Source organism: Gopherus flavomarginatus, chromosome 2 (genome assembly GCF_025201925.1).
Source record: "Gopherus flavomarginatus isolate rGopFla2 chromosome 2, rGopFla2.mat.asm, whole genome shotgun sequence".
In the NCBI taxonomy this organism is placed as follows: domain Eukaryota; kingdom Metazoa; phylum Chordata; order Testudines; family Testudinidae; genus Gopherus; species Gopherus flavomarginatus.
In genome coordinates this window covers 17,341,711-17,367,582 of record NC_066618.1, presented here as the reverse complement: position 1 = coordinate 17,367,582, position 25,872 = coordinate 17,341,711, and the positions used below count along the sequence as shown (strand labels likewise).

The window sequence follows — 25,872 nt, the reverse complement described above, 5'->3', positions numbered from 1 at the left end:
ACACATTACACTGCAGAAAGCAATCAGTTGGCCCCCAGAAGTGTCCCATAAAGTGGCTGCTCTCCTCATTGATTTGAACTCGGCTGCCCTGGAGTCATGCACCCCTCCCCTTTCAAAGCTCCGTTTCTGGCGGCCCTAGCATGCTGTGCTGTGCTGATCTGCTCTGGGACACAAAGCAAACCAGTAATGTGGAATGCTCGTGCTGTTGAACACAGAGGCGCGCACGTGTGTGTGCGCACGTTTGTGTGTGTGAGAGAGAGAGAGAGGGAGATTGCTATGCACAGAGCCCAGGGAAGGAAGTGAGTGCTGATGTCGGGGTTTCGTCCTCCCCCTGCCTCAGGACTGGTTGCCTCCTGCCACTATATGAACTTACAAGACAGCATGCTGACACACTCTCTGTCCCCCAAAACACACACTCTCCTCCCCACTCCATACACACCCACTCACATTTCCTGTCACACGCTCCCCCTCCCCCCCTGCACTTCAGTTAAAAAGCAGCTGGCAATGTAGTAGGATGTCCATGGAACAATGGGATTGGGAAACCTGCATCATGTGATGCTGTGCCTGCCCCATGAGCATTGTAAACCCTTCCCAAAGCCAGTTGCACAGTGGGTAGCTACCACAACACACTGCTCTCTTTGCTGTTGCAAGAGCAGCTAGTGTGGATCTGCTCTGCTGTCACAAGGAGCACAGTGTGGACATGCAACAGCAGTTTAATTCCAGCACTTTAATAAAAGTTGCACAAAACTTGCCAGTTTAGACATACTGTTAGACTTGCTCTGCACTGCATGCTTACTTCAGTATAACTATATGGCTCAGGAGTGACGTAGTAGTATTGACCGTAACCCCCTGTATAGAGAGCTCTATGTCGGCAGGAGAGCAACTCACGCCAACAAAGTTATCATCTCTTGTAGAGGTGGAATTATTAAGATGATGGGAGAGCTCTCTCCATCGGCTTAGTGTGTTCACAGGACGTGCTACAGTTGCATTAAGTTGGAGTAGCAGATCACGTATGTCGGTGGGAGACAAACTTAAATGAAGACACATCCACAGCTAAGTTGATGTAAGCTGTCTTGCGTCGACCTAGCTGTGTAATGTAGACCAGGCCTAATACTGATGATGCTGTGAAATCCTATTTTTCCAAAACATTCCATTTCATAGTATTAAATCAAACGTAGACTTCTATCAGGAAAAACAAATGCAGAAAATATATAGACCAGGACCTGATAATATACACCCTGGAATATTCAAGGAGCTGACCCAGGAGATAACTGAGCCATTAGTGATTATCTTCAAAAAGTTATGGAAGATGGGTGAGATGCCAGAGGACAGGAAAAGTCTGATCTATAAAAAGGGGAATAAGGACAACCTGGGGAATTACAGACCAGTCAGTTTAACTTCAGTACCTGGAAAGATAATGGAACGAATAATTATTAAGCAATCAGTTTGCAGACACCTAAATGATAAAATGGTAAGTAACAGCCAGCATAGATTTATCAAGAACAAATCATTTCAAACCTACCTAATAGCTTTCTTTGACAGGGTAACAAGCCTTGTGGATGTTGGGGACGGGTAGATGTAATACATCTTGACTTAGTAAGACTTTTGATACTCTCGCACATGACTTTCTCATAAACAAATAGGAGATGAAGCCTAAATGGAACTACTGTAAGGTGGGTGCATAACTGGTTGGAAAACCGTTCCCAGAGAGTAATTACCAGTAGTTCATAGTCAAGCTGGAAGGGCATATCAAGGAGGGTCTCGCAGGGATTGGTTCTCGGTCCGGTTCTGTTCAATATTTTCATCAATGATTTAGATAATGGCACAGAGAGTACACTGATAAAGTTTGCGGATGAGGCCAAGCTCGGAGGGGTTGCAAGTGCTTTGGAGGATATGATTAAAATTCAAAATGATCTGGACAATCTGGAGAAATGATCTGAAGTAAACAGGATGAAATTCAGTAAGGAAAAGTGTAGAGTACTCCACTTAGGAAGGAACGATCAGTTGCACACATAGAAAATGGGAAATGACCGCCTAGGAAGGAGTACTGCAAAAAGGAATCTGGGGGTCATAGTGGTTCACAAGCTAAATATGAGTCAACACCGTATCAGTGTGGCAAAAAAAGCAACCATCATTCTGGGATGTATTTGCAGGAGTAAGCACTACACAAGAAGTAATTCTTCTGCTCTACTTTGTGCTGATTAGGCCTCAACTGGAGTATTGTATCGAGTCCTGGGTGCCGCATTTCAGGAAACATGGACAATTGGAGAACGTCCAAAGAAGAGCAACAAAAATGATGAAAGGTCTAGAAAATATGACCTATGAGGGAAAATTAAAATAATTGGATGTGTTTAGTCTGGAGAAGAGAAGACTGAGAGGGGACATGATGGCAGTTTTCAAGTATATTAAAGGTTGTTTCTAGGAGGAGGGAAAAACATTGTTCTCCTTAACCTCTGACCATAGGACAAGAAGCAATGGCCTTAAATTGCAGCAAGGGCGGTTTAGGTTAGACATTAGAAAAAACTCCCTGTCAAGGTAGTTAAGCACTAGAATAAATTGCCTAGGGTAGTTGTGGAATCACTGGAGATTTTTAAGAGCAAGTTGGACAAACACCTCTCTGGGATGGTTTAGATACTATTTCGTCCTGCCTTGAGTGCAGGGGATTGGACTAGAAGACCTCTCTAGGAGGTCCCTTCAGAGGCAGATTTACCATGAAACAGTGTGGTGGCCCCGAAATGCAGGACAAATCTCATCTGACAGCCTGCCCCTGAGTCCCGGCCAGCGGTGCAGCAGGGCTTAGGTTGCCTGCATTTCGTGGCCAGTGGCCCCATTCCACTCCCAGAAGCGTCTAGTGGCTGGCACGTCTCTGCATGCCTTTGGCAGGTGGGATGGCGGCTCCATGCGCTTCTCCTGCCCCAGACATTTCATGGAGACCCCTCCCTACCCCAAAGGGCACGCAGAGACGTGCTATCTGCAGGGCTAAGGCGGCTCCCTGCCCACATTGCCTCCCTCCCTCTGCACCACTACCAGAAGCGGTCGGCATGTCCCTGCGACCACTGGGGGGGGGCAGGGGGGAGAGAGTGTCTCTGTGCATTGACCCCATCCTGAGCATTGACTCCGCAGCTCCCATTGGCCAGGAACGGCAGTCAATGGGAGCTGCAGGGACAGCACCTGCAGGCGCGGTACACAGATACCCCCGCCCCGCCTAGGAGCCACTGCCAGAGGGCTGTGCCGGTCACTTTGGGAGCCATGCTGCCCAAGGTAAATGCTGCCTCCTTGACCTCTCCTACCCCAGCCCAGAGCCCACACCCTTAACCCCACCCTAGGGTGACCAGGCAGCAAGTGTGAAAAATTGGGATGGGGTGGGGGGTATTAAGAGCCTATATAAGAAAAAGCCCCAAATATCAGGACTGTCCCTATAAAATCGGGACATCCAATTTATATGTCTCAGAGGTGTTGCATCAGGCTTTTCACCTCCATGAGATGTTCTGATTTATTTGAGCACATCCCATTGAGATGAATGGGATACTTCACATCTCTGCAATCCTCCTGTTTTTCAGAGAGTTGTGTAGAACACTCCCTGCTAACACTGGACCCCAAAGTGGAGTACAGAGTCTGGGACTCCCCTCCATATCCCCTTGCTGCCTCCAGCTAGGAGATGTGATCCTAACAGCCCACTGGTTAGCACCTCCCTTCTTCCCTGTTGCTCCTCTACTACTGGGCAGGGGGAGCATGAAGGGGCCAGGAGGAGGGCAGCTGATAGCAGAATGCCAGTAAAGACTTTCCAGGAGCCTCTCATTGGCGCACTCCCACCCTCCTCAAAAAGCCAAAAGAAACTAACTGCCTAAAAACTTAATTAACACTGAGGTAAGGTTTACTTCAGTGCCTCATGGTATTGCAGAATGTTGAGTGCACCTGGACTTAAAGTTACTGATCCATTTGGCTGAAGATGTATCTCTCTTCATATTTAAATGTGAGATGTGGAAATGTTCTGCAGGTAATCCCTGCACCAGTCAGTATGGCTGTTCCTAACATAGTGAAGGGCAGCTGGAGTGCATGCAGACAAAGGAATGAATATAGTTACGTGGGGCACAGCATACTATATGAAAAAGCTCATTTACATTGTCATTCCTTGTTATAGCCACAGGACAGCCCTGGCTGAAATGGTATCTTGCCAGTGGCTCTTCAGGGTGGGGCTGTTATGCACTTTAATATTGTATGTCCGGCTTTTCAGACTTTTAAGTAGAAGTGCTCTTGATTTTGGCGAATGGGAAAAGGTACTGTTGGGCAACCTTAACTGTGTGTTAACAAAGTTTTTGGGTAGTGAATTGTACCTTAATTTTCTAGTTGACTGTTTGCGAGCAAGCAAGAAGAGCTTGTTCTTCTCTTGTAACTGAATAATGGGCAACCACTTATACAATACTGCATGTACTGAAATGAAGTCGTCTGAACAGTAAAGTCTGTGTTTTAGGAGGGCTTCTAGTATGTCACTACTTGAGAGGAGGAAACCATGATTGTTTTTCTCCTTTACTCCATGATTTGAACCTTTTCCATTGGTTCATTCTAGGGCTTTTTTGGTGGTATTTTATTTCTGGTTGGAACATGGATGACTGAGAGGACTCAATAAATGTGACCGGCATCTTAGTTTGTTGGGGATTTGGGTAGGTTCTGCTGTTGGGATGGATATTGGTTCAGATTGCTTTAGGGGTCAGGGACTTAAAAGGTCAAGCTGCTCTACTGAGCATGTTTTTGAGCTCACTGGGTTTTGTGGTAGAGGGTACCGGTTTAGCAGCTGGAAGTTTGGGTCTCTATTTAAGGTTTCTCAGCAGGCTCTTGACTAGGAGCAGACACAATCCTTACTAGGTATATCTATGCTGCATTTTAAAAGCCGTGGCAGTGAATCACAGAGTCTAGGTGTACAGGCTCAGGCTTGTGCTGTGGCACTAAAAACAACAGTGTAGATGTTCCAACCCGGGCTGGAGCTCAGGCTCTGAAGCCTGGGGAGCCTGGGTGGGTTTCAGAGCCTGAGCTCCAGCCCAAGCCCAAATGTCTACACAGCTGTTCTTAGCACTGCAGCGTGAGCCCAAGGCCGTACATCTGAGCTCACAGACTCGCTGCTGTGGGTTTTAAAATGCAGTGTAGACATACCCACCTCCCTTGATCAAAATATCTTTCCCAACTAACTACCATTGTGCAGTGTATTGTATTCTAATTGTCCACTTTGATGCCATTGTTTGCACTGTGTGTGTGTGTGAGAGAGAGAGAGAGAGAGAACTATATGAAACACTCTTGATAGCTTCTGGCTTGTCAGAGTCTACACTACAAGCTCTACAACTGCACAGCTATAGACACTTCCTACAGCAGCAGAAGGGGTTTTTCTTTCACCCCTTTGAGAGCAGTAGCTACGTTGATGGAAGAATTCCTCTAGCGGTGTCTGCAGCAGGGCTGCTTAACTCATCTTAACTATGACTGTTAAGGGTGTGAATTTTTCACAGCCCAGAGTGACAAAGCTAGGTCAATTTAAAGCCATATCTGCACTATGAATTTACATTGGTATATCTACGTTGCTCACAGGTGTGAAAAATCAACACCTCTGAGCGATGTAATTATAACGACTTAACCCCCTGTGAACACAGCGCTATGTCGACAGGAGGGTTTCTCCTGTCGACATAGCTACCGTCTCTTGAAGAGGTGGATACCTATGCCAGTAGGAAAAGCCCTCCTGTTGGCTTCGGTAGCATCTTCAATGAAGACTTTTCATCATGCTGTAATGTTTAAGTTTTAGGTGTAGACTAGGTCTAAAGCAGTATTATTATTCCATCCTGAATGGCAGCGTGCCATGCTCTGGATTTTAAGCAGTATATAAGAGAACAGTATTTGGCCCATATGTCTGAAGAATTAAATAATGAATTTCTATCCATTTTAACAATATCTGGAACAGCATAAGGATATAGGCATAATAGTGATCTGCTTGCTTTTCCATTTCAATAAATTATGAAGAGATCAGTAGGTGGCATGTTAACTTTCTCATTATCCCATTTTAAAATATTACTCTGTTCTGTAAACATCCGAAATCTGATCACAGGACTTGATTTTATGAGTCGCTGAATTTTCTCAACTCCCGCTGTCTTCAGTCTGAATTGAGGTCTCTTCTCCACTCCCCTAGAAATAAACTGAATATTGATATATGGGAAAGGAATTGTATTTTTAAATTGTCTGTCTGTCTCACCTGTTAGGGAAAGAAATTTGCCTTTGTCTATACAGACAGGGTTTAAAATATTTACGAAACACTTATTAGCTAAAAGGCTAAGGAAGTATCTACAAAGGGAATTACATTCCAGAATAGCTATTTCTGATTAACTCAATGTGTGGATGCTCTTATTCTGGATTAGTTTAATCACTGTAGATTAAGCTAGTTCAGAATGAGGCACTCTTATCAGGAGTAGCAATTCTGGAATAATAACTCCTTGTGTAGACAAGCCCTACGTCTGTTATTCCCAGGTTAGCACAGAAGATGAGAAGGCAAACTTCCATGATCAATGTGTATGGGTGTGACACACACTCACACCTCCCTTCCAAACCGCTGAGAATTGGAGGCTTTGGAGATTTCTACTAGGATTCTATTCATGGGTTTTGGTGTGGTTTAAGGTATCTTTCAGATAAATATCTGGCTATAAATACTTGATAGAGTTGAAGCCCAATTGCCCCATATTTCTTTTAGAAATGAGCAGCTTTCTTTTTCTCCTTTTACCTCAATACTAGAGTCCTCTGGCTTCTGAGAGGATGTAGGATCTCTTTTGTTAGATTCCTTCCCAGATTCTTGGCTCCTGAATGAGGGAATGTGTCTCTGCTACTGGGCCCTTAAACCAAGGCTGCTTCTTTTTTTCCTTCCTCTCTGAATACACCAGTGCTTATGTCAGCTGCTGTGGTTCATAGCTTTTCCCAAGCAGTAGCATGAAACTGACATGATTCTTTATATTTTCACAGTTGTCCACACCATCCTGAATAGCAGCCATGAAACTGACTAATTTTGTTAATTTCAACCTATTGCTGCTTGGGAAAGCTGCAACCTGCAGCAGAGACCCTGCAGCTGTCTCCAAACCTAGAAAGTCCAGTAGCGCACCAGTACTGGGTTATTTAATAGCATCATATTTTAAATATCTTCTATTTCATTCTTTATGCATTGTAATGTTTTATTTGCAATTTTGACTGTTTTACATTGAGCAGGTTTTTTTTGTTTAACTGTTCATAATGATCACAACAACTTATGTAAGTTGTTCCAGTTAATTTATAAACCAGCCACATGTGTATGAGTAGTTCAAATTATTCCTTGCAATGTGGAAAAGTTTGCATTTATAAACACTTGAGTTTCATCAGCCAGTGTGCTGCCCTTTCACCTACCGTTAAATTTCTTTGAAGTCTCTCACAGTCCTCTTTAGGTTTGACTACCCTAAATAATTTTGCCACCTGATCTGCAGGCTGTGTGAATGAGGGCAACTCTCACGTTTTCACCTAATACTCTGATTGAGCCATATTCTCTGAAATATGAATAGCTACTAATTTGTTACTCTGCCATATAACATTTGAAATTACATTTACATTTAAATTTACAGCCTGGAAGAGAGATTACTCTCATCTTTATGCCCTCTTCAGGGAACTTAGATTTTTCTTTCTTCAAAAATTTTTTGTCTTCAGGCAGATTCTTGTAAATATTTCTGAAATTAATCCCATTGCCTAGTACTCAGTTATGAGCAAAATCTCTGCTGTGGGTTGTATATTGGAAGTATAGGCCAACACCTATCCTGTGTCAAGCAGGATCATTGGGGGCAGGAGAGGGGTCAACATGGGGCATGAATATGCACTAAGGTTCTCTCCCAACGCAACAGGATGGGGTCTTCTCTAGCACTCTCTTGAATACTGTGAGGGGGACCCAACTAAGGCTGCTGTTGAAGCAACCTGGCCCCAAAAGGTTGTGGTCTGCCAGTTTGGCATGGCCAGCTCCACATACATGCTACAGTTGGTGGCATGTTGCTGCTTCTTGGGCCACCGTTAAGAAGTGCTCCAGAAAACCATGTCTTCCTGTTCAGCCTTTCCATATGAGACAGACAGCTGTGTGCTTGCAGGATGTCTCAGGGACCTTCTCTGCACCCAGTCCTCTTCCCCATCTTCCCTTCCCCAGTGGTGTTATATTGTAAGGGCAAGATTTTGTCCAGTCTCAAAGTACATTAACACAAGGTTAAATGGCTGTATTGGATTGTCATAGTCCTCTGTTAGGACTGCAACATTTCCCTTTTTAGTTCTTTCTTCATTCTGCTGTTGCTGCTGCTTGTACCTGACTTTGGGTATGTCTACATTAGAAATGTTGCAGCATCACAGCTGCTTACCAAAGCAATGGAAGGGGTTTGTCCATGGGTGTAGTAAGTCCACCTATCTGAGAGGCGGTAGCGAGGTCAACAGAATTCTTCCATCAACCCAGCAGTGTCTATAACTGGAGCGGTGTGAAATTTTTTGCAACCCTGAGCAATGTAGTTAGGACAGCTTAACTTTGTAGTGTAGACCAGCCCCTTGACTAGCAGTGCAGATGATCTGTTATTTTTTCCAAGTCCTAGTGAACACTACTGTAATTGGACCTCCAGGGGACTTTTTTTTATTTTCAACTTACTGCTCAGCCAAAGTCCAAATATGCCACTTCAGAGATGTGCTTAAATTCTATTTAAATGGAGCTCTTTCCAAACCAGGCTTCCACCCAAGTGCCAGATTCCCTTAGGCACGTTTTGGGGATCACAGGGACATAAATACACATAAAACAAAGTGCCTCACTTAGGCGGAAAACATGTGAAATGATTTTTCTCTTTAAACAGTTTTTATGCAAATTTTAAAAGTTCACATTTTAGGTTTTTGAATATGGTTGTTTTAGAAATATTGTGCAGTAACCTCCATATGATGTGACACAAGGAATGCTGCCACAACTGTCATTGTGTTTTGAGCGTTAATACAAGATTGCAAATGGTACAGGGATAACTTACTTAACAGGTCATAGTACTAAATATGTGCAAGTTTCCTCAAATAGAAGTTTAGGCTGCTGTATTTTTACAGTGTCTGTGTTAAATGGATATACTCCTCTACCTCAATATAATGCTGTCCTTGGGAGCCAAAAAATCTTACTGTGTTATAGGTGAAACCGCATTATATCGAACTTGATTTGACCTGCCCGAGCGTGCAGCCCTGCCCCCCCCCCCCCCCGGAGTGCTGCTTTATTGCATTATATCCCAATTCATGTTATATCGGGTGGCATTATAATGGGCTAGAGGTATATTTTTTTGTATATGATATGTAGCTATAACCTGTCTTTATGTAGTCATTGCTGTGAGTGTTCCATTATTCTGATCTTCCCATTAATTTTTTTAAATGTGTGTGTGATGTTTTGTATACAATAGATAATGCATACATTTGTATTCTAGATGCATGGTTATATGTTATACATACTGTGTGTGTTATAGGGGGGTATGTGTGTGTATGTCATGTAAGTGCTGTGAGTTTTCCACTATATTATCTTTTTGGTGCATATGGGATTTTAATAAGGTATTGCATCTCTTACCCCTTCTCCCCCACCACCCCTTTCTTTCAGTCACCACCATTTAGATTTGCTCATACCTTTTGGATACAGCAGAATATGTGAAGTTTTTTCCTTGATAGACAAAGGGCTTTTAAGCAGAGGAAAAATAAAAAAACTTTAACTTTGTGTGTTTTCCACATTTTTAGCAAACTTTTATGGCAGAAAAACAGAACTACTGTTACATAATTTTAAATAATATATTTAGTAGTTAAATTGCAAATTTATTTAAAGATACACTTTAAATTATTATTTATATTTTATTTATTGTACTTGCATTCTGTTTGAGGAAAGTCAGATTGACATAAAACATGACAATTAATAGGAAATCCCCCAGATTATCCTGATTTAAAAAAGTTTCCTCTTTGCAGCGAACAACTCTGCGCCTTTTGTTACTGTGGTGAACGAAGCTCATTAGGACAAGGAGAATTAAAACAATTCAGTCCAACGCTAGTGTTTATCATCCCCTGGAAGAACCAGCCTTTAAGTAAGAATGAAACCAACGACCGCAGCGATGGAGTTTATGAGAGAACTCCAAGGCAAAACTCAGTGCCGCGCAAACAAAGAGGACAGAAGAAGTAAGTCTGTTTCATCATAAAAACTTTTGTCATAATTTTGTTGTATTGTTGATTTATTGTAGAGAGGCCAGGAAGCATATATGCAAACATTGTGCAGTGATAAGTGAATAATTTGAAAATTTAAAATTATTTTAAAACCACATGATGCTTAGTATTATTAATCTGTGTTTGAAAAATTGCAAACCATGTCAGAAAAATAGCAATCTTTCTTCTGCTTCTTATTGTTAAAGTTTTTTCCCCTAGAAGTGAGAACGTGTTCTTTTTTGGAGAGTACAAAAGTAAGAGAGACAGACTTACTTTAAAAATACAAATGTATTTGTACTCTTGAAATAGATCTTAGAGATAGCATGCAAAAGAACAGAAGAGGAGTAACACATTAACCAGTTGATTTCTAAACTGTTGTGTTTGTGTACATTGGGGAGGCAAGAAATTTGTGTGTGTCACTTTGTAATCTTTCTTCCCTGGCCCCCTCCAAAAATAATCCTTGCAACTGTGAAAAGCAACGTGCTATATGAATACAGTATATTCTACTGTGATTAGAACTCTGTTTGTTGTTTTTGTGTATGTCAATGTTCTGTTTTTAATCCATTGATGTATAGTAATATCCCAGGTGCCTTTTGTAATAGAGCACTTTTTAATAGCTATTTCTGAGAAATTACATTCACGTACCCATTCCTGTATGGTCCATGCTGAAAGATTATTGAATATATTTATGAAAATGAAGTTTAAAATACATCCATAACTGCGAATGCAGATTTTTTTAGTATTTGCATAATGGAATAGATTTTTCTTTATAAAAAGTTTGGATTTTGTAATTCTGGGTTTTTGCCGTTACCATGGTTAGATGTGTTCTTGTTTCAGAGCTGTCTTGCTAATATGTGGATTTAGTTGTGCTGGCTGATTAGTAGAGGTTTTTGTAGCCTATGGGAAAGTGCAAAATTAATTTAGCTTGGAACAACTAAGCAGCTCTGTCCCTTGAGGGTGATGATGTAATCATCCCCAAGTGCCATGCTGGCTAACATCCAAGTTTAAGTACTAAAGCATTGTTGTGTTGGAGTTTTCTGATTGGTTGATAGCTTTGGACTGCTGCCAATACAGTGAAGAAGTGAAGTGGGAAATGAAACAATAACAAAGAGAGGCAGCCTTTTAAAAGGATTTAAGGTGGTACATTTTAAGGAATCCTGAATTATCAAGGCATATATAGCATTAAAAGTACTGTAGACATTTAAATTTGAATTCATATTCAGATTAGGTTTATTCAGTTTAGATACATTTTAGTTTAATAGCCCTTAATTAAGTATGAATGCTGAATCTCTATATAAAGCTGGCAGTGATTTTATCCATTTGATATTAAGGAACTATAAACGCAAATTAAAAAAAAACAAGTACTCAGATTTCCTTATTATAAAATCTGGTATGAATGTGTAATTCTTTCTATTTTAGATTGATTCAAAACTGACCAGTAATTCAGTAACAGGAGCCTATGTTAATAATATCTGGCTTGACTGCATGTAGGGGTACTTGCCCTTTTGCGGTAGAATGGGTTAATTTAATACATCAGTTAATAAGGGGACTATTTTATTCATAGTAATAGGTTTTAGTCTTGAAGGTTTTGATTTCTGATATTGCACACTTTTTTTTTTTGTTATGACATAAGTCATTAGGATATAATTTAGTGCCAAGGATTGAAAACTTCACCCACTCACCAATAATGAGAGAGAAGCTTTTCTTGACAGATGTGGAGGAGGGGGGGTCTTAACCACCAATTTTTGCACAGCTTAAGCTTTCACTTACTTTTCCCCCATCTCCTTGCTCTTATGTTTCTGAAGGTAACCTTCAAAATAAGCCAAATGTAAAATGAGAGAATTTTGTACTCCTAAGTCAGCACACAGCTCTGTTGCCTGCTGTAGCTCATAGCTTTAACAAGCAGTAAAGTAAAATCAACATAAATTTGGTCAAGTTCACTGTTCTTTTTCAGAAGGGTATGAGCATCATGAAATTGTCAAGAACTGTAGCAGTTTCATGCTGCTGCTACTGTCAACATCTATGAACAGCCACTGAGGCATATGCTTGATTTATTAATGAATAGGGGACTGCCAAATTCACGGCCATGAAAAACACGTCACAGACTGTGAAATCAGAGTTCCCCAGTGAAATCTAGCTATTGGAGGGGCAGAACAGGGCAGGCCTGGGGGCGCCCCAGCTGGGGGCTCCTACCATTCACTGGGATCCAGCTGTTAGTCTGCCAGGCTGGGGAAGGACGGGACTTCTCCTGCGTGGCTGCTCTAGTGGGGAGATCAGACTGAAGGCAGCAGCCACAGAGCTTCCTGCAGTTTGAGGAGATTCCCAGAGGTGGAGTTGGGGCTGATCTTCCCCATGCTGCTGGGAGTACCCCAGCTGGGGGCTGCTAGTCCCCTCGGGGCTGAAGTGGGACAGGACTTCCATTGCACAGCCACTCTTGGGGAACCTCCCCCAGCTGCAGGAAGCTCTGTGGCTGCTGACAGCTCTGAAGGTTCCCAGCAGCACGGGTGAGGTCAGAGCCACCTCTGGGAATCTCCCTCAGCTGCAGAAAGCTCCACAGTGCAAAAGGTGAGGGTGGAAATCCTGCAACCCCCCATACATTAGCTTTGTGACTCTCCACAACCCACTTTTGGGTAGGACCCCCCCCCCAGTTACAACACCATGGAATTTCAAATGTAAAGGTCTGAAAATGTGAAATTGACCAGTTAAAAAACCTGCTGACTATGAAATTGATCAGAATGGACTGGGAATTTGGTAGGGCCCTAATGAAGAAGGAACCAATAAAAGATTGAGACGACCCAAATTTCACTATGGTAGCTGAGGGGACTAGACGTCTCAGTAAGGCTTAGTGCAGTGCTTTAGAAATCGAAGGCAGAAACTTTTTTTTTTAAGTAGGGTTGCGGAAGTCAGGTTTCTCTGGTTGATGAGTCTGATGTTCAGTGGATAATTTTTTGGTAGGTTGAGTTAAAAAGCCAGAAAGGAGGATAGCCTGTGCTCAAATAGTATATTGTGGTGTTTGTGGGGGTTTTTTAATAGGTTTGGTAGATTCTTCCATTTCATCATCATCTAGTGCTTTTTGTATCATTAAATTCTCCTTTTCTACCCTCTTTCTCTTACACTTTGCTATTTTGTGAATTTTGGTTGTGTGGGACAAAGACATCTGCTGCCATCTAACCTTCTCCTTTCTTGGTCTTTTTCACCCTTCCCCCATACACACTAGCTGTCTGCTATCCTAACAGCTTACCGCTGTCTGGTAGGGCAGAGTCTCCTTTGAGAATACTGTCAATGCTATACCACAGACCAGCTGTCGAGGTTGCAGAGAGGAAACCATAAGAAAGCTGCAGCTGACACCCTCTGTTTATACCACCTCCCTCTCTTTGTTCCAGGTTTTCCCATTTCCCCACAGAAATATCCCTTCTTTGCCTGGATCTATATCTGCCTGTACTTACCTAACAATCCTCTTCTCTTCTGGAGATGAAGCAAGTCAAACAAAAAATGAAGTTTGAAAAATTTTAGGGTATATATCCTGAACAATGAGATGGTCAGACTGGACAAAGGGCCATTTAACACAGTCATTTCTTCTGGTGCATATGACTTTTAACTGAAAGCATTGTTCTTCGTTTTCTCCTACTGATATAAATACTGTGTCAAAATTCAAGAAACTGGGCTAGGTCCCCCCCCGCTTCGATGGGTGTTTTATCACACTTAGGGAAAACTCATTTGAGGCATTCTGGGTTTTTTAGATAATTTAAAAACCGCATTGCTAATTGAGTTATAAACTTAGACTGTTTTAATTGCAGAGTTACCTACCCACATTTTTTCTCTCCTTCTGTACAGAGAGAGACCTCGACAGAGTATAGCATCATGTACAAGTGTAAGCACTCAAACTGCTTCTGACGATCAGGTTGTCAAATTCTGGGATGAACTCAGTTTAGTTGGCTTACCAGATGACATTGATGTCCAAGCCTTATTTGAGCCAACAGGTAGGTATACGTTCAGCTGTTAATAGTATGTGGTACATGTTTGTAATGATTTAACTGGAATTCAAACTAAACTTTTGTTTAAATCTTTTAGTTTGATATAGTGATTGCCTCTTTGGGGAAGTGAGGAGCAAAGGAGAAAGAAACAGAGATAATATGTCAGAGTTTAAACTGTCATTTTATATAACTCCTAAAGGCACAGTCCTGCAAAGCCTCCTTCTCATGTGGCTTCACGGGGGATACCTGAACAAATAACAATTAGTCATGAGAGGAAGGGCTTTCAGGATCAGGTCTTAAGATTGTAATATACATTTTTAACTTTAATGTTATATTTAGGTATATCAGAAAAATCAAGAAGCTTTGGGCTATTTTCTCAGATCATTTTGGTTGAAATGTTGCCCTACTAGCAATCTACACCATATGCTTATATATAGGGTCCTACCAAATTCACGGCTATGGAAAATGTGTCACGGACAGTGAAATCTGGTCTTTTGTGTGCTTTTACTCTATACTCTACAGATTTCACGGAGGAGGCCATCGTTTCTCAAATTGGGGGTCCTGACCCAAAAGGGAGGATGACAGGGGGGTAGCAAGATTATTTTAGATGGGGGTCACAGTATTGCCACCCTTACTTCTGCACTGCCTTCAGAGCTGGGCATCTGGAGAGTGGCGGTTGCTGAATGAAGAACCAGCTCTGCAAGCAGCAGCGCAGAAGTACGAGTGGCAATACTATACCATGCCATCCTTACTTCTGCGCTGCTGGTGGTGGCAGCACTGCCTTCAGAGCTGGATGCCCAACCAGCAGCCACCGATCTCCAGCTGCCAAGCTCTGAAGGCCACACCGCCACCAGCAGCTGCACAGAAGTAAGAGTTGCAGTACCACAACCTATCCTACAATAACCTTGTAATCCTGCATCCCCAACTCCTTTTTTGGGTCAGGATCCCTACAGTTACACCACCATGAAATTTCAGGTTTAAATAGCTGAAATCATGACATTTTTAATTTTTAAAATCCTATAACTGTGAAATTGACCAAAATGGACTATGAATTTGGTTAGCCCTACTTGTGTCTCACAAAAGAAGAAACTGTAGGAACTCAGAACTTGTTCTATAAATATTATCTCTGTGCTGAACTTAGTAGTAGTGTCACTTTTTTTCAAAATTCTCTGAAAATTGGTTTCAAAATTTGATTGCAAAGAAACCTCTTCTAAGTGAATTAAAAAAAAAATTAGTATGGAGTCTGGTCGCCTAATGTTGGATAAATTTTAATTCTTCCAAGTCATCACTATTGGAAAATGCTTACAATTATTTCTTTTTATTTACTTTCAGTCCTTTTTTTGTTACTAAATGCAGAGTTGCAATATACAGTTTATATGCTTAATAGCAAATTTCAAGAGGTACATACCATGAGTCTTATATGGTCTGTCAGCATAGAATACCTTCAGCTGAGGCGAGAAATATTAGCAGTTTGTCATTATACCATATCCTGTGGTTCTTCTTCGAGTGCTTGCTCATATCCATTCCAGTTAGGTGTGCGCGCGCTGCGTGCACGTTCGTCGGAGATTTTTACCCTAGCAACACTTGGTGGGCCGGCAGGGTGCCCCCTGGAGTGGCGCCGCCATGGCGCCCAATATATACCCCTGCCGGCCCATCCGCTCCTCAGTTCCTTCTTACCGCCCATGTCGGTCGTTGGAACAGTGGAGCGCGGCTTAGCCGATCTCCACCTCCCTAGCTCTTCGCTCGTTTATATAGTTATTGTGTACATAGTTAGGTTTTTATAGTTCTAGTTTGCATTTATATTAGTAGTTCTTACAGTAGTTGTGTATATAGTTAGAGGGGATTGGGGGCTAGCCCCTTCTCCTCCACCGGTACCGGGGCCAATGCCCGGTTCACCGGGCTTCAAACCCTGCACGGCCTGTCATCGGCCGATGCCCACAGGAGATCCGCACGACTCCTGTTTTTAAAGTGCCTGGGCGAATCCCACCTTGCGGACAAGTGCAGAATCTGCAAGGCTTTCAAGCCCCGGACGAAGAAAGAGCGGGACATTCGCCTCAAGCAACTTTTGATGGAGGCAGCTTTAACTCCTCCATCCTCGGCACCGACTCCGGCACCGGGGATCAGTGCTCCGTCCGCACTGGAGCGCACGGTTCCTGTAAAGACTCCTCGGCACCATCCTTCACTGGCTCAACCTTCTGGTCGGCACCGATCCCTCTCCCCAAGGAGCAAGAGGCACAAGGCTCCTGCGGCACCTATATCTACACCGCAGTCGGAGCGTACATCCAAGGCAGACCGCCCAGCACCATCAACTGCCGCGGCACCGCTTGCCTCCGCACCATTGATTCCAGTCTCTCAGGAGCTGTCGAATCCGATGCCCAGCAGCTCCCCAGCGCACGCTGTGGTCAAGCTCGTCATGCCCTCGACGCCGGAGACCTTCTCCATGGCTCAGGAACTGATTACTCTGATGGAGCCCGAGCTGCCCCAACCCCCGGCACCGCCAGTGTGGGTTCCTCAGTCATTGGGCAAGCCTGCCATGATGAGGCCATCTTCGCCAGGCACTGCAGAACGCCGCCGGTCCCTATCCAGGTCCCGCAGTCACTCTCAGTCCCACCATCGCTCCCTATCCCAGCGCCGCTCGCAGTCCCGGTACCGCTCTCCATCCCGGTACCGATTGTATTCGTGGTACCGTTAGAGATCCCAGTCTCTATCGCGGTACTCTCGGCACCGGTCCAGATCCTGGCACTGCCGTACCTCTCGCAGCCGATCTCGACATGGAGATGTGATGCACCGGTCTACCTCCCAGCACCGCGCTGGTTGCAGGTCCTGGTCCCGCTCCCGGCACCGCTACGACTCTCGGTACCGTTCGCCGGGACCGTGCAGACAGGAGTCCAATGGACACAGAGACCTGGTCCAATCGACTTCACCTCCTCTGTGGCCCTTGCGTTATCCATCCGTCTCCTCCCATGCGGACAGTGCCTCCTATGGGGACTCGGATACGCATGCCCATGGCCCGGACCACGGACCTCATCAGTGGTCCTTTTGGAAACCTTGGGCGTATCATTAAGCCCAAGGTGAACCGACTGGCTCATCACGCTCCGGTCACTCAGAGCACCATGTGCCCGATGCCACCGTCAGCTGACCTCCCCCCGCTGGCACAGAGGAAACCAGTGCACACGCACCCGACCCGCATGACCTTCTAAAGATGGAGGTACCCCCGGACCAGACGTCAGTGCAGGACCCACTCATCCCGGGGCTGTTATCCTCCTCTTCCCCGGATGAGGCAGTAGCGGGGACGTCATCATCGGGGCCACCTCCGATCGACCTCTGGTCACATCAGGACCTTCTGCAGCATGTCGCCCAGAATATCAGCCTGCTGGTAGAGGAGGTTCCAGAGGTGGAGGACCCGGTGATTAGCATCTTGTCCGCAGAGACATCCACCAGAGTGGCTCTCCCCTTCATCCGTTCGATCCAGGCTAGAGCAGACGCTATCTGGCAATCCCAGGTTTCCATCCCAACCACAGCCAAGGGGATCGAACGGAAGTACATAGTGCCTTCCAAGGGGTATGAGTACCTCTACGTGCACCCCGCTCCCTGTTCATTGGTGGTACAGTCCGTCAACGAATGGGAGCGCCACGGCCAACAAGCCCCCGTGCCTAAATCTAGGGAGGCCCGGCGCATGGATTTGTTGGGACGGAAAATCTGTTCCGCGGGAGGTCTCCAACTCCGCATAGCGAACGAACAAGCCCTCCTGGGCAGATACAGTTACAATACCTAGGAGGCTGTCGAGAAGTTTGCTGAGTTGGTTCCGCAAGATTCCCGCCAGGAATTTACAGCACTCCTGGAGGATGGGAAGAGGGTCTCGAGGACCTCCTTACAAGCCTTGTTAGACGCCGCTGATTCGGCGGCTAGAACGGTTGCCTCTGGCATAGCCATGCACCATATATCATGGTTGCAAGTGTCCGGCCTGCCACCTGAGTTACAACATACGATACAAGACTTGCCGTTTGATGGACAAGGCTTGTTCTCACAAAAGATGGACCCCAGACTGCAGAGTCTAAAGGACAACCAAGTAATTATGTGTTCATTGGGAATGCATACACCTCAGACTCAAAGATGGTCTTTCCGCTCCCAACCCCAGCGCCTTTACCCCTCTTACCCCCCGCCTCGGGCAAGGCAAGACTTTGCCAGAAGACGAGGTCGTACTAATTGCAGACGTCAGTCTGGACCTCAAGGGGGTAACAATTCTGGTCCCACCAAACCAACACCGGGACCCAAATCAAACTTTTGAGGGTGTGCCCGAGAGCAGTGTACCAATTGCCTCCCCGGATCCCTTTCAGTTCTACAACTGCCTTTCCCCGTTCCTTCCTGCGTGGTCCCAGTTGACGTCAGATCGTTGGGTCCTACTCACAGTGGAGCTTGGATACCATCTTCAGTTTGTTTCACCCCCTCCCTTCCACCCTCTCTCCTTGTCTCTCTTCAGGGACCCCTCTCACGAGCAACTCCTCATCCAGGAGGTCCGCACGCTTCTCTCAATCAGAGCTATAGAGGAGGTACCGGAGGAGTTAAGGGGCAAGGGGTTTTATTCCCGATTATTTCCTCATTCCCAAGGTGAAAGGGGGCCTCCGGCCTATCCTAGACCTGCGAGGACTGAACAAATTCATCAAAAAGTTCAAGTTCCGCATGGTATCCCTGGGAACCATTATTCCTTCCCTGGATCCCGGAGATTGGTACGCTGCTCTCGACATGCACTGACTGCATGGCTGCTGGCTGGTTGAGCCAATCGGAGTTGTGTTGTTCCGCCGCAGTGCAACAGGTGCTGCTGGGAAGCAGAAAGCCCTCCATGCGATCGACATACCTTGCTAAATGGAAGCGCTTCTGTCACTGGTGCACTCAGCGGGACCTCTCTCCGCAGTCTGTATTGGTCCCCACCATCTTAGACTATTTATGGTCTCTCAAAGAGCACGGTCTAGCGGTCTCTTCTCTAAGAGTGCACCTTGCAGCTATTTCCACCTTCCATCCTGGGGAGGCTGGCAGTTCCGTTTTTTCCCATCCTATAGTTTCCAGATTCCTCAAGGGCTTGTAGTGACTCTATCCCCAGGTCAAACACCCAACCTCTACCTGGGACTTGAACCTCGTCTTAACCAGGCTCATGGGGCCCCCCTTTGAACCTTTAGCCACATGCTCGCTGCTGTACCTGTCCTGGAAGACAGCATTCCTAGTCGATGTCACCTCGAATAGACGAGTCTCAGAACGTCGAGCTTTGACCGTGGATCCTCCCTGTACGGTGTTCCATAAGGACAAGGTACAGCTGCGAACACACCCGACGTTCCTCCCTAAGGTCGTCTCCTCCTTTCACGTTAATCAGGACATCTTCCTTCCAGTCCTTTTTCCAAAGCCACACTCATCGTGACGGGAACAGCAGCTGCATACTCTGGATGTCTGCAGGGCTCTCGCTTTTTACATCGAGAGGACCAAACCCTTCCGGCGTTCACCTCAGCTATTTGTAGTGGTGGCAGAACGTATGAAGGGCATGGCAATCTCTTCCCAATGGTTTGCATCTTGGGTGACATCCTGTATTCGGGCATGCTACGACTTGGCTCACATTCCGACTGGCCATCTCACCGCCCACTCTACTCGGGCTTAAGCCTCATCTACCGCGTTCTTGGCCCATGTTCCCATACAGGAAATCTGCCGCACGGCCACCTGGTCTTCCATCCACATCTTTGCATCGCACTATGCATTGGTCCAACAGTCCAGAGACGATGCCGCCTTCGGCTCAGCGGTCTTACATTCCGCAACGTCTCACTCCGACCCCACCGCCTAGGTAAGGCTTGGGAATCACCTAACTGGAATGGATATGAGCAAGCACTCGAAGAAGAAAAGACAGTTACTCACCTTTGTAACTGTTGTTCTTCGAGATGTGTTGCTCATATACATTCCACACCTGCCCTCCTTCCCCACTGTCGGAGTAGCCGGCAAGAAGGAACTGAGGAGCGGATGGGCTGGCAGGGATATATATCGGGTGCCATGGCGGCGCCACTCCAGGGAGCGCCCTGCTGGCCCACCGAGTGTTGCTAGGGTAAAAATCTCCGACGAACGTGCACGCGGCGCGCGCACAGCTAACTGGAATGGATATGAGCAACACATCTTGAAGAACAACAGTTACAAAGGTGAGTAACCACCTTTTTTCATTCTTTTGCCAGTAGCTGAACTGAAAGCCATTTTAACAGGTACTTTGAGTCCTAGAAGCTCTATTTTTGTAGTCTGTTTCTCAATATGAGTACAGCAGGCTCTTATTTGTGAGTGTCTCTGTATAACAGCAGCTCACTATTGTAATCACAGTTTTTTTTACAAAACCATTTATGTACCAGCCCTGTGCATGGCACCTTGTGATCTTTTAAAAATTATTATTTGTTTACGGTAGCACTCACAATGTGCTTGATGCTTTCCCAGCAGACAAAAGGAATTGATCCTTGTCCCAAGGAGTTCACAAGCTAAGGACAAATATACAGACAAACAGTAAAATAAGTGAGGGGCAAACCTGAAGTTAACCTTGAGTGTATAAGTAAACACAGACATGTCACAGATGTATTTATATATTTTGGGGTACAAAAACTAGAAGCTGAAAAGTATATAAATGTGTGTGAAAACATCCGGGGTTTTTTGTATATAATAAAAACTGCAGTATGTAGAGAAATTGTTGATTCCTTCCTCCTCCTACTCTTTCTGTTTCAGTAAAAGACTTTTGTCCTAACTCTGCAAGCACTTACCACTAAAATTAAGCTCTGTATTCTCTAGTAATGGTTGCAAGATCAGGTCTGGGGTTTTTTTGTTTGTTTTGTTCTTTTTTTTTAAGGTCTTTCCTTTAATGCTTATTTTGAAACTCAACTGCTGCTTGGCAGCGTTGTAAAATTGTGCAATTTTTTCTCAATGATAATGCATTAGGTCACTGCTGGGCTCATCACCGCTGTGCAGAGTGGTCATTGGGAATATGCCAGACTGAAGAGCAGCTATCGGTGAACGTGGACAAAGCTGTTGTCTCAGGGAGCACAGAAGTGAGTAGAAAAAAAGAACGTTTCCCTCAAGACTGTAAAATTAAAAAAAAAAATTCAAATAAGAGTAGAAAATGTCACTCACTGCAAATATCAACTCCTAGAGCTTTGTTCTGCCTCTTACATTCACAGTAATGCTTTACTGTACAAGTAATCAGATTGTAATCTACAGTTGTTTTCAGTGGGAAAATTTGTGGAGTATCAAGTACTACTCAGCTTGAGTTTGCGTGGCAGAATCAGTTCTGTGGTTATTAGAAGCTGGCAAGGGGTTCACAGAAAAAAAACAGATGTGTTCAAATTAGCAAATGCCTTTTTCATCAACACTAATATTCATTCTCTATCCTTACAAGTTTATATAATCAGAGTGCAGTTAATATGGTGTCGATATACCCAAATACTCTTTAAAAAATTGCAATGTGGGTGTCCAGGCTCTAGGATCCTGCAAGGTGGGAGAGTCCCAGAGCTCAGGCTGCAGCCCAGCCCTGCACATCTATACCACAATAAAACAGCCCTGCAGCCCGAGCCCAAGTCAGCTGGCATGGGCCAGCCACGGGTGTCCAATTGCGGTGTAGACATACCCTGAGGCAATCTAGCTGGGGGGGGGGGGGAACAAGTGCAGAAGTGTCTCCCAAATGCTTGCAGGTTGCTTAGCAATTAGAGTGTGTTGTGTGACTGTGATATCCACATGATAAATTGCATTTATCATGCACCTTTTAGGAAGTCAGCTGCATTCTGTCCACCAGGTCATCTGCACTAGGGCTATTTCTAACACTCATTTCCTGAACAGCATTCAGACAACTACCATTAGGGACAAATAAATAAATAAAGCAAAACTAAACTCAGCCATAAAAATGTTTCATCCAACAAATATAAAAATGTCACCACAAAATTAAAATAGTGAAAGGGCAAGGATCGGGAAATATTCAACTTTAGACCCATGATTGGTTTAAATAGTTATTTTTGATGAACTATTCAGGCTACATTATACCACCTGAAAACCAGGAGTCACTTCTGTATCAGCTGACCCAGATCCAGCTCTAGTAGACTGCAATATATTGGACCTTTAATTTGTGTGACTTCATGTGTAGAAAAACTTATTTTAGAAGTTTTGACCTATTCATAGTAACTTTTTTTCTCCTTCAGAGGCCCGTACTGCTGCAGTCAGGGTACTTAGGCAGTCTGCCTTCCAAGAGGAAAGGATAGGTAAAGCAGTCCAAATAAATACAGTGGCCCAGGGCTTCTTGAGGCTCTAAACTGAGGCCCTGCGTTAAGATTAGTGTTTGGTTAAGAACTGAAAATGTTTCCCTGAACTGTGTGCTGTGGTTTTTGACCTGAAACATTTGGTTTACATCCGCCACTGTGGGAGGTGGAAGTAGGGAGCACTACTTCCCATGCATCTGTAACAGCAGCTCTGCTACAAGTACTCAGCAGCTCCCTCATGGCTGCCTGCTGCTATGCAGAAGGGAGACGAGATAGTAGTTCTGGCTGCTCCATTGCCTGCTTCCCTGCCAGATTGTGAGATTCTTGGAGAAAGCAGGATGAGAGCTCAACTGGCTCTGCCTGAATCTAGGAGACTGTCTAGCAAAGATGGGTCCCCGCCCTCACCTGGCCTTTCAGCTTAGCCTGGGAGAAGTGGGGAAAAAAGGAGAAGTAGACAGAACAACCAATTAATTATTGTTCCCAGATTCTTTGCACCGGCAATAGGTTAGAGTGGCTTGGAGGCTGCTTTAAGTTGTACTAACTCTTTATGATTGACAGGATGTCATAGGTCAACTGGTTATAGCTGGAGTACAGTGTGTTACAGCCACTTCCTCTGCCCACCCTGAGCACATCCCTCTGCACCAGTGACTGCAGCAAGGGAAACATAGGAGCTGGTTATGCCAGCGCTGTACCCACACTAGGGAATCCAGCAGGGGACCTGTTCGTGATTTCCACTGTCTTTGTGCACCAGCTGATCAATGTAAAGGGAAGAACAAGACAGAGACTCTGTCCTGGAGTATTGACAGTAATGTTTGGCTCTCAAACTGAAAAGGTTTACATTACCTGCAATAATATATTATTATATAACAATAGACAATATAATATAATGTCCAAAGTACTTCTATATAAATGCATAGTATTATGTAATATATTTTAGCAGCTGTTCATTTGATATAGTTTTGTATTTATAGCTGTTGCATTGTGCATTCTTCAAATTTTGCTTTTCTGGTGTTGTCCTCCTTTTAGTTTTTTGTGTTCTAATGCTGTAAATGTTCTGGATGCTGCTGGCAATACAGGTGTGAGTCTGTGGTTAGGTTTATTTAGATGATTTTCCATAAAACAATTTGTAGGTTGTTTCTTTAACGGGCCGTCAAACTTGCTCTTATTTTTTCCCTGGCAGTCCCCCTGGCATTACATGAGTTTATGATGTGGTCTGCTTCAGTAATGTCTTTACCCAACTGGGAAGGTGTTTTCTCCATTCCTTATGTTACTTGTGCAGATTAGTTCTGACATGCAAAGAATGTTTTTCGTTAGCAAAATTGTTTTTTTTTTTAATTCTCTATTTTGCTGGGAACATCTTGTAGGTTTTCTTACCGTGAGAGTCTTTTTAATTTGGAATTTGCATTATTGTTTCTCAGTAGTTGAGATATCTGTTTCTGATTGTCTTTTAACTGGATTTGACCGTGTTTCTTATTACTCTGTTTATCAGTTGAGATGTCCATTTGGCTTCATTGAACTTGTGATTGCATTAATAAAGCTTGTGTATGCATATTTTCACTGACCTGTTCCAAAATGTGTGTGTAAATCATTTTCTGTTTCCACTTGGCTCTTACTTTCTGCTGGGTTAAAATTTTTAAGTGTAGTCCACACCTATGTCCAAGGCTTTGTATGTTTCACAAAATGTTCTGCTTAGATTTTCTCTTCTGTGATCCACCCCTTTGATTCACTGGTTTTGAAGGCATTAGAATTTATTTGTTCAGACATATGACACATTCATTTTTTTTTTTTTTGCCTAGGTCTGTGTTAGTTGCTTTGATTTTGTTACCCAGTCTCCATTCTGTCTCTGATTATTGTTGATATATCCATGATGTCTTGTTTTTTCATGGCTTAAGGGACTTAATGCATCAGGTTATTTTATTTCACAGCTGACAAGTAAATGACCAAATAGACCATTATATGTGTGGTAATGTGTGTGCCTTGTTAATGTGTAGTCTGAGTCCTTTTACCCCGTTCATCTTACCCACCTGAGCCAAAGAAAGAGTTTCTCAAGACCACTTTTAAGGTTAAAAAGTTACACGTCCATGGGGCTCCAAGATCATTCTTTTAAGCTCAATATGCTGTAAACTCCAGAGAGATACATTCCAGCTCTTACATTTCAGATGTCTTTTGAAAAGGCTTTTGGCATAGAATCCAATTTTGCTTATATTTTTGGATCACCGTATTTTTCTTAAAACTTTTTATATATAGTTTTCAGTTATTTATTTGTATGCAAAATATAACTAAGTCACTAATATTGGTTCCTTAAAATGCTCTATACAGTATGTGAAAAGAAGTCTGAAATAATGAAGCAAAGAAGTAGCCACATCGTTAATTTGATATAAGACTGGAAGATCAGACTTTAGCCAGAGACACAGGGTAGAGTAAGAGATTTTCACAAGTCTTTTTAGGTGAGAAATGAAAGTACAGTATTACATGGCTGTACCTACTAAACTAAACCAAACCAAACTATTAAAAAAGATAGTTTTAAAAGGTGAGAAAGAGAAGTATACTGTTTTTGTCTGTGCCTCTGGCTCCAGTCTTTTGCATTTCTAACGGCATCCTTGATCATGCTGTCTTGATACTTGGTACCTTGATACAGGGTGCACTTCCAATTTTAATTCTAATTAAATTGGGGGCCTCCAGGGATTACAGCTGTTGAGATTTTAACAAAGATTATTTTGAAACATTTTCAGGTATTTTAAACACTGCTTTGTAATTTCCATGTTTAATTTACGTATTTTGATGAGGTGAGCGTTTTCCTGTGTTCTGCTAAGGCAGTGTAAAAATTGCCGCTTGTTTGCATTAAATGGCTCAGTTCAGGACATGTTACCAGTGTAGACAGATACAGGCTAATGTCACCACAGTCAGAAACTGCTGTCAAATAGTTCCATTAAAAATGGCCAATTCTCCTTCTCTGCTTTCTTCTGGAAAAGGGAAAGACTTCACTCCTGAGTGTGGCACTTCCCCCTCTTCTTGTTCTTTTTATTTAATACTGTACTTGTGTATGGAATTTCATAGGTAAATAAAAGGACGCAGTCCATATCCAGAGGAGCTGGCATTCTAGATTAAAGCAATATATGTCAAAAAGTGTAATGCAGAATGTTGGGAAATGTCTAGGGAAGGACGGTGCACTGTTAATGAGAGACATAGTTTGCCCAAAAAGGACAAATAGCACTTGGTGGTGGTTTAGCGAGTTGTATGTTAGTTATCTTGAAATAAGGTTGTCTATTTTTTAACATCACTTTTTTGTTCTTGTTGATCTTAGAAGGACTAATGGAATTTGAATTGCTGCCTTTATATACACCACACAATAAAGAAGTTGCTGTAGCAGTAACTTTCCCAACCATCCTTCTCTTCTGATAGCACTTAGACAGCAGCCTACAAAGCTAGGA

At 43.8% G+C, this 25,872-nt stretch overlaps 1 protein-coding gene across 14 annotated transcripts in view; it reads left to right on the top strand.

The window, feature by feature from the left end:
* KMT2C (lysine methyltransferase 2C) overlaps positions 1-25,872 on the top strand; it is a 339,555-nt gene that overhangs the window by 115,838 nt on the left and 197,845 nt on the right. For all 14 annotated transcript variants that reach the window (XM_050940383.1, XM_050940389.1, XM_050940387.1 and 11 more), the window contains 3 exons: positions 9,985-10,191; positions 14,050-14,195; positions 21,135-21,244. In XM_050940383.1, the coding sequence (XP_050796340.1) occupies positions 9,985-10,191; positions 14,050-14,195; positions 21,135-21,244 (463 nt within the window). The remainder of the gene's footprint in view (positions 1-9,984; positions 10,192-14,049; positions 14,196-21,134; positions 21,245-25,872) is intronic.